Source organism: Pipistrellus kuhlii, unplaced genomic scaffold (genome assembly GCF_014108245.1).
Source record: "Pipistrellus kuhlii isolate mPipKuh1 unplaced genomic scaffold, mPipKuh1.p scaffold_m20_p_11, whole genome shotgun sequence".
Taxonomy (NCBI): domain Eukaryota; kingdom Metazoa; phylum Chordata; class Mammalia; order Chiroptera; family Vespertilionidae; genus Pipistrellus; species Pipistrellus kuhlii.
Window position 1 is genome coordinate 51797522 of NW_023425416.1, and position 13706 is coordinate 51811227.

The 13706-nt window shown below is 65.1% G+C and overlaps 1 protein-coding gene across 2 annotated transcripts in view; it reads right to left on the reverse strand.

The window, feature by feature from the left end:
• Positions 1 to 13706, reverse strand: part of BSN (bassoon presynaptic cytomatrix protein) — a 51376-nt gene that overhangs the window by 22989 nt on the left and 14681 nt on the right. For both annotated transcript variants that reach the window (XM_045579580.1, XM_045579581.1), the window contains exon 2: positions 3789 to 4197. In XM_045579580.1, coding sequence (XP_045435536.1) covers positions 3789 to 4197 — 409 coding nt within the window. The remainder of the gene's footprint in view (positions 1 to 3788; positions 4198 to 13706) is intronic.

Genomic DNA, 13706 nt, shown 5'->3' on the forward strand with positions numbered 1-13706 from the left:
TTGCTGGCCTTGGCCTCCGTTCTCAGAGGAGCTGTCCCCTGGGCAGGCCGAGATCCCCCGCCCGCCTCAGCTGGTGTCCACGCCGGGACAGAACCCGCCTGCAGGTCTCTGTCCGTGGACCGGGCCTGGCACATGGCAGGAGATGGGCCGGCCGCCAACCAGCCTGTCCTCAGAGCAGAGGCAGAGCTAGGGCAGGTCCGGGGCCAGGCTGGCCCGGGCTGAGCAGCATGCCAGCTTCCGCCCCTCCCGGTTCTCCAGAACCAAGGGCTGCGGGCGGGGAGTCTGGAAGGAGCTGAGGGCACCCTCTGCGGGACCCAGGGCCTGCCTGGGCCCGGGTGAGGCGGAGCAGATGGCAGCGACCGCAGCACCAGGTCGGCAGCCAGTTCCGGCTCCTGCCTCTGCTTCTCTCTCAGGCCTGCTGCACCTCTCCCTCTAGGCCCCGCTTTGTCCATTTCCCTTTCGCTGCCATTTTCACACTGCCAGGCGGACTGCCCAGCCCCGAGCGGGGGCGGCAGAAAGACCTCCCTCGGGCCTGCCCAAGGACCAGCTTCCGTTCGGGCTGGAGGTGGAGGTGGAGGGAGGAGCAGCCGGTGGCCTCTCCTCAGCCAGGCGGACCCGTGTCCTTCTCACTCCTGCCCGCGCTCCTCCTGGCCGGCCGGGCGGCGGCAGTGTGGCCAGGAGGGAGTGGAACGGGGGAGGCTGGAGGCTGCGGGAAGGCTGTGTCCCAGCACCGCCCCCGGCCATCTGGTGCCCAGCCCGGCGGCGGAAGGAGTGGGATGCCGGCAGAGGAGGAGGACCTGGCCATGGCGCATCTCCCTCCCTTCTCACCCCGTCCATCTGGGCAGGCAGCCCCGCCCGGGCTTGCCGGTGGCGGTGGTGGGAGCACCGCGGACGACACGTCCTTGGCTTGGTCTCAGCCGCGTCCAGACTTTGGAGCAGGCGGAACAGGCCGTAAAGGCCATGCTCACTCCGCCATCTTCCTAAAGGGGCTCGTCAGCGGCTTTGACCAGAGAAAGGTTGGAGGGCGGGGAGGGCAGACTCACTTCTGGAGGAGCCTGGCCAGGAGGTGCTGCTGTGCTGAGGGGGGAGTGGGGAGGGGGAGGCGGATGAGGGTAGGAGGCAGGGTGAAGGCGGGGCCTCCAGGAGGGCTGGCCAGGGCTCTGCCTGCCGCAGGCCACGCCCACCTTCTCCACCCATATCAGTCCCTCCATTGCGTACCCCACCTCTGCCTTCCTGCCCTGCACCCACCAGGGCATGGAGGGCCCGCCTCTGGCCGCGCAGCGGGCAGCCTCAGGGATGGTCTCTCCGGAGGTGAGGGTGCTTGGACCCACGGGGCAGCCACAGTCTCTCCAGGTTTCCAGCAGTGTGCTATGGCCCTGAGCGCCGAGGGAGGGCGCGGGAAGAAATGGCCTCCAGCAGGAAGAGGCTGGCTGGGCCTCAGCCTGAGCAGAAGCCGAAGGGGGTGGGAAGTGGCCAGGGCCCGGGGATGAGACCTGCCACCAGCTCTGGGCCTGCCCTCTCACTCCCAGACCTGTCTGCTCCCCTGAGGCAGGTGCTCTGAGCTCCTCCCCAAATCCACGCGCCCCCGGGGGTCCAGGCGCGTGGACTCCCAGCAGTGTGCATGGCGGGCACCGTCCTGTGAGGGCGTCACAGCGTGGGGGCTGGCCACCTGTGGCCGTGAATGGAGCTGACCGGGGAGGTGGCGCTGACTAGGGGAGGTGGCCCACGCGCAGGAAGGCAGTGCTTCCAGACCAGGGCGGCCGTGCCTGATGTGCCCGGCTCCGGCCTGCCTGCTGTCCCTGCGGACCAGCGGGGTGAAGGACCTGACAGAGGGCAGGAGAAAGAAGAGCCGCAGCACTGGGTCTGCGGACCAGGCCTATGGTGCCCCCCCCCGCCCCCGCTCACTGGTCCTCACGGAGCCTTCACACTGCGGCCCCATCACACTCCCAGTCCGTGCCAGTGGCCTCACCCTGACACACTGACCAGGCCCATCCCCACAGTCGCCTGTGCAGAGGTCAGTGAGGCCACGAGGCCTCCAGGTCACTGTGTGGTGTGGCCTGTCCTGCCGTCGTTACCGCCAGGCCAGCCGCAGACCCAAGCCGCCAGGCCAGCCGGGGCTCACCTCCCCCAGCAGTGCCAGGCACCTCCCCGCGACAGGTCCCGAGAGCGTCACATCAGAGGTGCCCAGGGACGGGGTCTGGGCGGGGTGGAGGGGCAGTCTACCAGCAACACCTGCCGCCTGGTCCTCACTGTGTGACTGCTCTCCCCGAGGGCGGGGCCCCTGCCAGACTCAGCATCAGGCTCCGGGCCCTCAGCAGGGTGTGCCCAGGCCCTTCCTCCTCGGCAGGAGCCAACGTGAGAAGGAGGCTCTGCGGGGCCAGCAGGAAGGGACCACGGGGCGGGCGGGAGCCTGGAGAACAGCCGGCATCTCCTGCGCTGGCGGCCAGCGAACAGCAGCCCTGACCCCGTGGCAGCGAGTCTGCGCCACAGCCCTGACCAGGCGCTCCACGGCCGCGCCCTGCCAGCCCGCACCAGCCTGCTCTGCTCCAACGCCGTCTGCCCTGAGCCCCGGCTTCCTCCTGCAGAGGCAGACGGGCCGATTGTCCCGGGGTCCTCCCACTCTCGCTCCCCGGGCGCACTCGGAGGCTGCTCTCCCTGCTGCATGCCCGCGAGCCGGCGTGGAGGAGCCCAGTGTGGTGAGGCCGGGTGCCCACCTGACTGCAGCACTGCAGGCCCTGCAGCCCCAGAGCACCCGAGGAAGGGAGCCAGAGGTGCGAGGAGGCGAGGCCAGGTGCTCTCCTCCCGGGAGGAAGCACAGGTGAGCGGCTGGGCCTCAACCACCGTCCTCAGGGCTCAGGCAGACACCTCCCTAACCAGCCGCAGGCACGGGCTGCCTCCCGTCCCAGATGCATCATCACGCGTGCGCCTCCGCCTCCTCGGGAGCCCCCACGCTCCAGGAATGACTCCAAGTGCCGCGTCGCCCCCACAGCAGCTCCTTCCTGGCAGCCTCACACTTACCTCGCAAACCACGCGTCCCGCACCCACGCACCTCATGTCACAAATAGACCCGACCTGTGAACACGCTTCCCCGCTCCCCCTCGGTCCAAACGGCTCCTGCTGCTCTGGTTCCAGAGGCGGCCATGCTGTGTCTGCCGTCAGCACTCTCCATCCCGACGGCCATGGCTCCCGGAGCAGCGCACCGAGGCCACAGACCTGTCAGCTCCCTGCAGAGGCGCCGGCTCAGCTGGAGGCCGGGAGCCAGGGTGCCTCTGGGGTGGCTGAACACCCCGGGGGGTGGGGGCCAGGGGACTGCGGGCACAGGGCCTCTGGGGCAGCAGGAAGGCCAAGCTCATGCAAGTGGCCTCTGGTGAGCATGGGCATTGTCACCCAGTGGGGACGCTCCACCGCAGCCTGGGCCTCTCGGGGCTCCGCCCCAGCTAATAAACAAGCAGCGTGCAGAGGGGGAGCTCCGCAGACAGGGGGCAGTGTCCTGCCTCCCACACCGTGCTCTCCCTCAGGCCGGGCCAGGGAGAGGCTAGCCTAGGCCTCTTCAGTGAGTCCCATTGGGAAAGGTGTCCACGCGAGGTTTGGTCCTCGCAACACCATTTCCAGGTCAAACTCGGACCCGGTGAGAACGCGCCTCCGCTCTGGGCCGCCCATGCCTCGGGGAGGTGCGATCCCACAGGAGCCCTGGGCCCAGGAAGACACAGAGGAAATGAGAGGGAGAGAGAGCCGGTGACCGGGAGGGAGGGAGGGAGAAACAGGTGGGGAGGGGGCAGAGTGCTCACCTGGGTCAGGTGTGGGTTGGGGTTGAACCCACACTGGTTGCAGACCTTGCTGCGACACTGGGTGCAGGTGTTGAAGTTTGGCTGGCTGGAGGTCGACGTGAGGTCGGAGGTCTTGCATATGGGACACAGTGTGCTGCTGGGAAGGGGGGCGATCTGGGGGACGGAGTAAGGGGACGTGGGGGTGCTGCCTCTGTCTGGCGACACGGAGGGGGACCGCCCTGATCTCTGCGTCCTGCCGTCCACCTGCAGCGTCCTGCGGGGGCCACCAGCCTCCTGGCCGGCCGGGCCCTGGGCCCCTGTCTCCCGGGCACCCTCGTGGCCGGGAGCAGCCCCGGGAGCCGGCTTCGGGGTTGGTGAAGCTGCTCGCTGGCTGCCCAGGGGCTCTTTGGGGTCCAGTCGCCTGGAGACGCTGAAATGACATTGAAAGGGGCTTACGTTAGACACACACAGAGAAGCAGCCTGCGGGCTCGCCCACGCCCACCGCCACCTCCTCGTCCTGCCAGTGCAGACCCGCCGCCGCCGGCTGAGTGCTCAGTGGGCCGTGCGCCCCCGCCCGGACCAGCGTCTCCCATTCGAGCCCTCAGCACAGGCCATCGCCGGACCCCTCACATCCCAGGCTCTCCATCGCGAAGTGTGGGCTGGGTCTGCATTCTGAAGCATTGCTAAGGGGAGGCCTGTACGGTCTGCAGACCACACTGGGGGTACCAGGCCCCGATCCGCCCAGGAAGCGCCCAGGGCGACTCCAGACGGAACCACAGACACGTCACCTGGAGTCTGTGGAGCAGGACGGCGACCTCGGTATTTGTCCCCCCGCCTGTGTCCGAGCAACAGCTCAGGTCCAACTGCTGCCCTGGCGGGTCGGTGACTTTCTACACGGCCCCGTCAGAGGCTGACCTGCCGGCTGGAGGCGGGGGCACCCCAATGCCTGCTTAGCACCATCCCTGACGGGGAAGGGCCTCCTCTGGCCGTCCCCCAGCAGGCTGGAGCCAGACACATCCATCAAGCTGTGCGACGCGCTACTTGCTTGCTAGTGCGAGGCTGGGTGAGGCTGGAGTTCAGGGAGAGCCCAGAGGAGCCACAGAGGAAGTCTTCTGCCCCTCCCCCCCTTACCCCCACCCCTACCCCAGAGCCAGCAATGCGATGCCGCGATGAGGCAGAAGCCAAGCGTCAGGCTGAGCCCAGTTTTCTCCATGCCTTCTCCTTTGACCCAGCTTAGGCTCGTTTCTGCCAAACTGTCCTTCCCGTTTGAAAGAAGCAGAGCACAAACAGCCAAGGCAATGCCTTCTCCGGCCTCCTGGAGTCCCATGCTCCTTCAGTCTGGATCACCTGGGTGGCGCCTGGCACCGGGAGCCAGGGCAGCCTGGCCACTGCTGCCCACAGAGCGGTCTGGCCTGCCCTTGTGCCCCAGAGCCCGGCCTGGAGGGCCTGCCTGACAGGAGTCTGTTTGCTGCCTCTCTGTGAAGGCCATCACTTGCCAATAAGACTCAGGAGCCAGCTGGTAGGCATCTCAGGACAAGCCACTTGGGAGGGGAGAGGCCCACACCAGGCACTGAAGGGCCTATGGGTAGACTAGTTTCTAGGCATCGGTAAGAACCATCCCACGTGGTCAGACCCGTAGTTTCCTGTCTGCGGCGGCTGCTTGGGCTGCGCTGTGAAAGCAGCGTGGAAAGCTACCAGAGGCTCCGAGCCCTTGTGACACTGAAGGACTGCAGCCCCGGCTGTAGGCCTGGGCCTTCTTCCGAGAAATCTGGCCGTTTCTGCTGTATCCATGTTGCCTGCTGTGTGAGAGGTGATTTTTTTTTATTTTTATTTTTTATGATCCTCACCTGGAAGTGAGGGAGGGACAGAGAGGGTGAGCCAGAGCATGGTACTGAGCGCTCCCTCAGAGAACTGCCGGGATGGCCCCTGGGCTTCCTCTCCAACCTCTGCCCGCACCCGGCCTGCCACACCATCTCTGTGGATGACAGAGGCAGCAATGCCAGGCAGCCTCGCCGGGAGCACGCGTGTGCCAAGCACCTGTTTCACAGTCACTCCTTCATTCTGACCATTTCACAGGCGAGGACACAGCCACGAAGAGGCTCAGTGACTCACAAAGCCTCGGCACCGCCGGGGGCGCTGGGGTCCTGCTCTGCGGAGCGCAGTGCGGCTGGGGGCTGGGCGGCATGCACGGAGATCTCGCTGGTCTCCCAGCGCACACGCCCCGGGAAGAGCCGGCTCTGACGCTGGCTCCCTGCCGCAGGCCAGGCCCAGCGCCACGCCTGGCACCAAGTGGGCACGCCGTAAGCAGAGCAAACGAAGACGTGTGAGCAGTGCGGTGAGCTCACGGGTGGGCAGACATGGGATCAGTTAAAGCCTCCTCACCAGGCGTTTGCCCGGCACCGACCTCACTGAGAAAACGGGCGGCACGCTCACTCCCTGGGGCATCGGGTCACGGCACGCACTCCCTGCTCGGGGCAGCTGCCGGCCCAGCGACAGGTGTGCTGGTGTGAGTGGTTACATCTCTTACCAGGGCAGCTGGGTCCTCACAGCGAACACCCGCTCACTGTATTGTTAACTGACCTCTTACACGTACGTATGTATGTTTAAATACTTATAAGTATTATTTTACTCTTTATGAACAGCTACTCAGCGCTGAATTAAACGAACTTTAAAAGTGAACCAGACAGGGCTCCTGTCCTCTGGGAGCCCAGCCCAGAGTGGAGACAGATGTGCAAACAAATCGCTGCGAGACGGACTCCTGGGAGGGTCAGAGTCCGAGAAGGCTTTGAGGCAATAGCTAAGCCGGGCCTTAAAGGATGGGCTGCCTCCGTGGGGAAGGGGCAGCACACAGACCCAGAGCAGGGCATGGCACGCTGGGCTGGGGGGCCTTGCAGGGCAGCAGGGCAGGTGGAGGCAGCGCGGGTTCAGCACCTCGGACAGCTCCCGGCAACGGCAATAGCGCCTGGACCAGTGGCAGGGCCAGGACAGGGCGCTCACGTCCCACCAAGGCCGCCGGGTTCTGTGTGAGGAAACGGCGCCGATGGGGACAGTGAGGGGAAGGCAACAGCCCAGAGGAGCCCCTGGGTGAGGGAGGGCAGGCTCGGTGCAGGGCGTTCGGGCTGTCCAAGGAGGAGTGGGCCTCTCGATGCGATGGGGTCGGAGGGGAGAAGCAGCTGGTGGTGGAGAATGGGGAGTGACACGGCAGACCACGAGGCTGGGTTCGGTTCTGGTGAGTTAGTGGTGGGGCTGTCCAGGAGACCAGGGAATGGATCGGAGTTTGGGTCCAATTCAGGTAGGAGGGGCCATTCTAACCGGGCGAGTTAAGAGCTGGTTCACAGGACGGGCTCCAGGAAAGGTCTGTGGGGAGCACGGACAGGGGTGGGAGCGGAGCAATGGCAGAAACAGAGAAGCCAGGGGAAGGGTCTCTCTCTCTCTCTCTCTCTCTCTCTCTCTCTCTCTCTCTCACACACACACACACACACACACACACACAGTCCCAGGAGCAGGAACAGCCGGGCTGTGAGGGGCTGTGTGCCTGGGGCTGAGGAGCCCGAGGCATGGAGGGAAGGGCTGCCCATGACAGAAGGGCCCGCCGTTCCAGGAGACCAGGCGGTGTCGGTGACCCCGGGAGGGGAGAGGTGTGCCCGGGAGCCCCTCCTCGCTGAGGTCTCCACTGGGCGGAGAAGGGGGAGGGAAGGAAAGGAGGTGTCCACAGGCAGCCCGCCCGCCAAGCGAAGACCCGGTTCATGGACATGGACCCTCGGCAGGAGCCCCCTGAGGCCCAGGCTCCCCGTTCCCAGAGGAGCTGGGACAGTGCGTGAGGGGAGAGGGCGCTGCCCTAGAGCAGAGGAGACACGGGCACCGGAGGGCGGAGAAGGAGGGAGAGGGCAGCGGTGTGGCGGAGCGGCCAGAAGCCGAGCCGGGGAGGCTCACGTGCCGTATCCAGGCACAGGTGTTTCCTAAAATGGACAGGAAGGGAGAGGTGTGAAAGCGGCTGGATTTCGACCAGCTTTCTCCCGCCCAGCACTGAAGGCTGCTGCCTGGTGGGAAGCAGGTCTGCAGGCTGCTTAGCCGGGCAGGAAGGAGGGTGCTGGGAGGTGCTGGGCGTGCCTGTCCCGTGGCCAGGACCAATAGCCCCCCCACGCCCGCTGATCCGAAGCCTCAGGGAGGGATGGGGCCCAAAGCCGCTCCGATACCAGGTGCACCCACAAGGCCAGGGCCCGGGACCACCTGCCCTGGTCTGCGGGGGCACGCGGGAGGCGGCTGGGGCTGGAGCGGCCGGGAGAGCAGGGGCTGGGAGGCTGCTCCCCGCAGAGGGAAGAGGCTGGCTCCTCAGAGCGGCCCAGTGGGACAGCTGGAAGGTAAACACTGCGCACCGACCAGTGGCTATCTGCTCAGAGCTTAGGAAGCTGCTTTCTAAGCCAGAGCAGCTGGAAGAGCCCGCGGCTTCACACAAGGTTTAATGAATGCGCGGCTGACCTTTCTGGAATAGGCGCAGCAGCTGTGGGAGGGCCTTCTCCTTTGAGACCCGCAGGGAGGACCGCGGGGTGTCTGTGTGTCAGGAGGGGGGGCTGCGGAGTGGGGAGCAGGCGCCCCGCTGGGTCCTGAGAAGCTCTCAGGAATGAATGCGAGATTCACAGTCTGAGTTTGGAAAGAAATTCAGTTTTCACACAAGAAAACACTTCTTGACTCGCCCAGTTGTCAGGCCAGCAGTCTCCTGCTTTTTGGCCATGGGTCCCATCAGTAAGCATGCTTGTGTGTGCTCAGCATGTGTGCACGCACACACACACACACACACACACACACACACACACCAGTCTGTGCACGGCCAGTGCTGATGGGACACACCTCCCACGAGGGCAGAGGGCAGAGGGAGGGCGAGGGGAAGGAGCTGTCCCTGCATCTCTGCTTCCTCCTCGGGCCTCAGTGCCTATCTGCTCCCTCTCCCCTCACCTGTGCACTGGACCGGGGCCGCCCCATCGGCTGCCGGACCCGAGTCTCTCCTGCCCCAGCCCTGCCCTCTTAGAGACACGGTCAGTGTCAGGGAGCCCCGGGCGAGGGGCTGCCCTCCAGCTCTGACCACCGTGAACTGAGGAGAACCAGCCCGGCTCTCAGCAGCAGCACCCAGAGGCGGCTGCAGCTCTGTGCGGGCGGGCGGCCCTTCCGGCTTCTCCAGCGTCCTAAGGAGTTCACCTGTCAGAGGCTTTTGTTCACTCACTCACTTCCAAAGAGCTCGCAGAACCACGTCCCTCGTTCTCAAATGTCTGACCACACCTTTGTGGCCACTGGACCTGAACCTTGTCCGGGTAGAAAGCTCAAGGCTCACACTCCCTCCGGAAGGTTTGCAGGCACAGCCCTGACTGCAGCGCTGACTGCTGTGGAGAGCCCTGGCCAGCCGGTCAGCGCCCCATGCGCCCCGTTCCCTGATGCAATGGGACCCCTTTTCTCTTTGAAGGTCAGTAACTTCACCAGGCACGTGTGGACGGTCCCCACCTCCTTTTCCTGAGCCCAGCGTGTTCTCAGACGGAGGATGTGTGTGCTCCTCTCTCAGGGGGGCGCTTTCTCTGTGCCTTTGGAAATGGCTCCTTCGCTTTGTTCTGCTCCCTTCTGCAGGGACACCAATTACACCTGCTCTTTCCTTTGTCTTCCCATGGTCCCGGCTGCTGGCAGCCCACGGCTGTGCCCCACCTGCTCGGTCCCTTGGGTGGCTCCACCTCCTTAGCAACCCCTGGCATCGCACAGGGGCCAGGACACTCCTCAAGGTCCCGCAGGCGTCGGCTCTGCGAACCAGTCCAAGGAGGGTTTTGGGTTTGGCTCTCCAGAGTCTGATCTCCATGCCTGGTTCCGTAGCGGCAAATGTCCCTCTAGAACCGTCCCGATTCCCACCCTGGCCCAGTTTCCCCGGTGCTTGGGAACCGCGCTTTGTTCACTGCGTTCCAGCATGTGGATGAGACTCAGGTTGTTAAAGATAGATTTGCTTTTCTGTTTCTTCTTGCAGTTTTTGTCAGTTCAGTAAGGAGGCTGAGCAAACAGATGTTTCAATTCGTCATATTTAACCAGAAGCCATTTACAACCCAAAACAAATGCCATTTTCCTCTGGCTTTCCACCTGTGCCCGTCCTGCTTTCTGACCGTGGACCCGTTTGCAAGTCTGACTTAACCTCGGCTCTCAGCCCGAGGAGGAACAGACACTGACAAACACCTTCCTTCCACTTCCCAGGGCAGACCCTGCCGCCCGGGCCACGCCTCAGAGGACGGTCTGGCTGTCAGTGCCGCCCCCGCCCCCCGCCCCGGCCTGTCCAGAGCATCCCACCGCTCCCCGGGCGGGACGCGCGGGCTCTCCTGCACCCCTGCCCACGGCTCCCTGGGGCTCTCGGACCTCCCAGCACCAGACCTGACTTCCCAGGGAGCCTCCCGGCCCCCTCCCACTGTGCCCCCAGCAGCCTGGTCCCAGGCTGCCAAGCCTCTGAGTCTGTTTCTCACATTAGCCTGAACGCCCGGAGGGCAGGGGTCCCCAATCTACCGCGAATACATGCCTGTCTGCCGTCAAAGCAGCAGCCGCCCCACACAGGCTGTTTCAATCAGCCGCTGGGGACTGTGATTGGCAGCCTGAGGAGCCAATGCCTCCTTTCCACTTACTCCTCAGACGTGGGCCACAGCTCATCAGGAGGCCCTGGGAGCCAGGGCAGGTGGGGCCTGTGCTGGGAGCCAGGAAGGAGGCGTCAGGCGGGCGGCCAGAGTCTCCGCCCACAGCCCGCAGCTCTTGGAAGGGTCACCCCATTAAGTCCCTGGATTCCAGGCCCCCCCCCCCCCCAGGACCCCAGTGGAACCACCTTAGGGACTCTTCCCTGTCGGCACAAAGGACTGAGCCCAGGATCCTGCCCTGGTCTGCGGACAGCACAGAGCCCAGGCGTGCCAAGTGTAAGGGGCTTCCTGGTCCTGCCAGCCTGTAGCCACCGGGCCCTTCATGACACCCCAGGCCTCTCTTGCCAGGCTCCGCCTCTGAGGGGATTCGACCACAAAGAGGCGAATTTCCCCCTCCACAGCCCTCGCGTTCCGGGGCTCCCTCCTCCCAGTGTGCCCAGGCCTGCAGGCTCTGCTCGGGGCCCCCGCGGGGACCACTGGAGTGTGAAGTGTCAGCTGGAGGCTCCGGAAGCCAGGAGGCTCTGGCCCGTCGGCGGCCATTGCGGAAAGTGGAGCCAGCTTCCCGCCAGCTCCTGCCGCGGTGCTGGGCCTGCCCCGCGCCCACCCTGCTGACCAGGAGGGAGGGCAGTTCCAGGAAGCCAGGCGTCACGTGACCATGGAGCAGCGCCCGTCCAGCTGGCCTGGGCTCAGGGCACAGCCCGGGCACAGCGATGGCTACCTCCGCCCGCCCCGGTCCCGCACAAGCAGCAGGACGAGGCAGTGCCCACCGCGGGCACCGCCCTGGGCCGCGGGCACCCGTGCGGCTGCGGGCGCCTCCTTCCTCATCGGAAGCCAAACGCTAGGGCTTTTGTGTGTCTGGGGGAAAAGGAACACCACGGCGATTTCTGTCGATTCCACCTAAACCTCTGTCCAGAAATCAGGCCGCTTTAACGTTAAGTTTTTAAAAAATTTTTTAAACTAACAATAGCTTGCTTGCTTCTTATGTTTCTACACAAGAACCCTTACCTGTGACCCAAAAAAGTCCAAGAAAATTGTGGCTGGAGTCATGCTCTGAATGAAACAATCAAAGGGGTCCCTCTCCCGCCCAGATTGTCTCCCCATGGCACCCGCCCTCTGCCCTCTGCCCTGCCCAGCTTGTCTCCCCATGGCACTCACTCTCTGCCCTGTGCCCCCACCCAGGGCTCTGCGGAGCCAGCAGGGCTGGGCCTGGGAATACCAGGTGAGCAGATGAGGAGGCCTCCCTGGATCCCAGCCCTCCCTGTCGGCCTCCTGTGGGGAGCTCACCCTCATCCGGCCCTGGGCCTGGCCCAAGGCCAAAGCCTCCACCCAAGGAGCCATCCCTGTCCGGTGGCTGAACGGCCCTTGACCAGAGAGACCCCCTCTGGCTGGCCAGGAGCCTCTCCTATCTCTGCCCCTTCCAGGGCTCAGCATCAGGAGCAGAGGCTCAGGGGTGCCCCCCCCCCATGTTTTCCGTTAGAACATTACACCCAGCTGCTCAGGCCCAAAACCCATCGGGACAGAGGGCCCCGGGGAGGGAGTCTGCTGTGTGTCTGAGGGGCAGTTAAGGCCGAGAAGAAGGCACACCGAGCCGCTGTGTGAGCGTACGTGCACACGTGTGAATGGTGTGTGCAGGTGTGCTCGCATGTGTGTGTAGGGTTGTGTGTGCATGTGAGTCCTCGCATGTGCTCGCATGTGAGCGTGTGCACGGAGTGCATGGGATCGCCCTGCATGGCCACGTCTGGCCCCTGGGCACTGCTGAGTGCTGGCGGCTGCGCGAGGGGCAGGTGCCCCGCAGGCGCGGAGAGAACCGAGCTCTTCCCACCTCCCACCTTCCCTTCTGGGCTTGGCAGCCGGGAGTGCGGGAGCTGGAGCGGATGCCCAGGCCTCAGGGAGCGGCAGGCAGTGAGTCGCAGCCAGCCAGCCGGCGAGGGAGAGCGGAGCAGAGCAGATGGCCCATGTGCAGCACAGGAGGGGCCGTCCGAGGGCCAGGCTCAGGCCTCTGCCCAGAGGACAAGGAAGTGGGGTCTGGACAGGCCTGCTCAGGGCACAGCCGGCTCTCGCCTGAGGAAGGTGCTGGGACCCAAGGGAGCTGCCGGGAGAGGGCATGGTCAATCACCCCGAACGCCAGAGGGGGCCGGGGTGGCAGCCGGCAGCCGCAGCAGCACCAGCAAGCCCTGCCCAGCGGGCAGCATGCAGGCCGGTGGCGGGCGGGCAGCACGCTGCGAAGAGGCACTCAGCTCAGCTCCTGGGACTGGCCTGGCCGCGCAGGAGAAGAGCCAGGACCAGGAAGACAGCAGCAGGCCTGGAGCATGAGGGGCTCAGAGCAATAACCTGGTGAGCCGGCGCCTCTGGAGGGCCCGGGGAGCAGAGCCACGCTAACCTCCTGGGAGGGCAGCCTCGGTCCAGGTCCGGGAGGAATGTTGGGGCTTGGGCTTTGGGACAGGGAGTGCAGTGCAGATGGGGAGCCTGTGGGGGGCGGCCAGGGGGCGGTGCAGGGGAGAAGGTCTGGGAGACTGGGGCGTGAGCGGAGACCCTGCTTCTGGATGCCTTCCCGAACTTTAGCAGCTCGTCTCCGTGACGCTGCGTGTCTCTGCTGAGGCCACAAGTCCCGCACACTCACAGTGACGGTGGAGCAGTCAGTGAGCCAGTGCGGGTCAGCGATAAACAGAGGCGGCGCCGGCGCCGTGGGCAGTCTCAGCTGAGGAGAGTGATTCTGACACAGGTCACACTGTGAGTGACCCGGAGCCGTGCTGAGGGAAACAGGCCAATGCAGGAGGACAAACGCCCCGTGACTCACCCACCCCAGGCGCCGGCGCAGGGGAGGGGAGGGGGTTAGCTCAGCGGCACGCGGGTCCCGTTCAGGAGGAAACGTTCTGGAGATGGTGGTGGTGGTGGCACAGCAATGAGAAGGTCTTACTGGAAGGTCCACTCAGTGACGAAAGTTCACCACAACCAACGGAACCGAAGGAAGCGTGACACAGGCTGCACGGAGCCTCGGAGGCGCTCCGCCGGGTGAGAGGGGCCGGACCACAGCCACGTCTGAGTCCGCGCACAGGAACTGGCAGACAGGCCATTGACGGAGACCAAAGCGGGGGCGGAGCGGGGAGCACTGCCTGTGGAGCTGGGGTTCTCTGAGTGTTTTAGAGGAGACAGCGGGCGGGCTGCACAACTTGGGGAACGTGCTGAAGGCCAGCGTTACCCTCGTTCAGGCTGGTCATGGTTGTTCTGTGAGCTTCACTTCACCAGGGACACAGGCAGAGGGAAGGGGAGGAAAGCCGAGCACAGTCAGAGATTC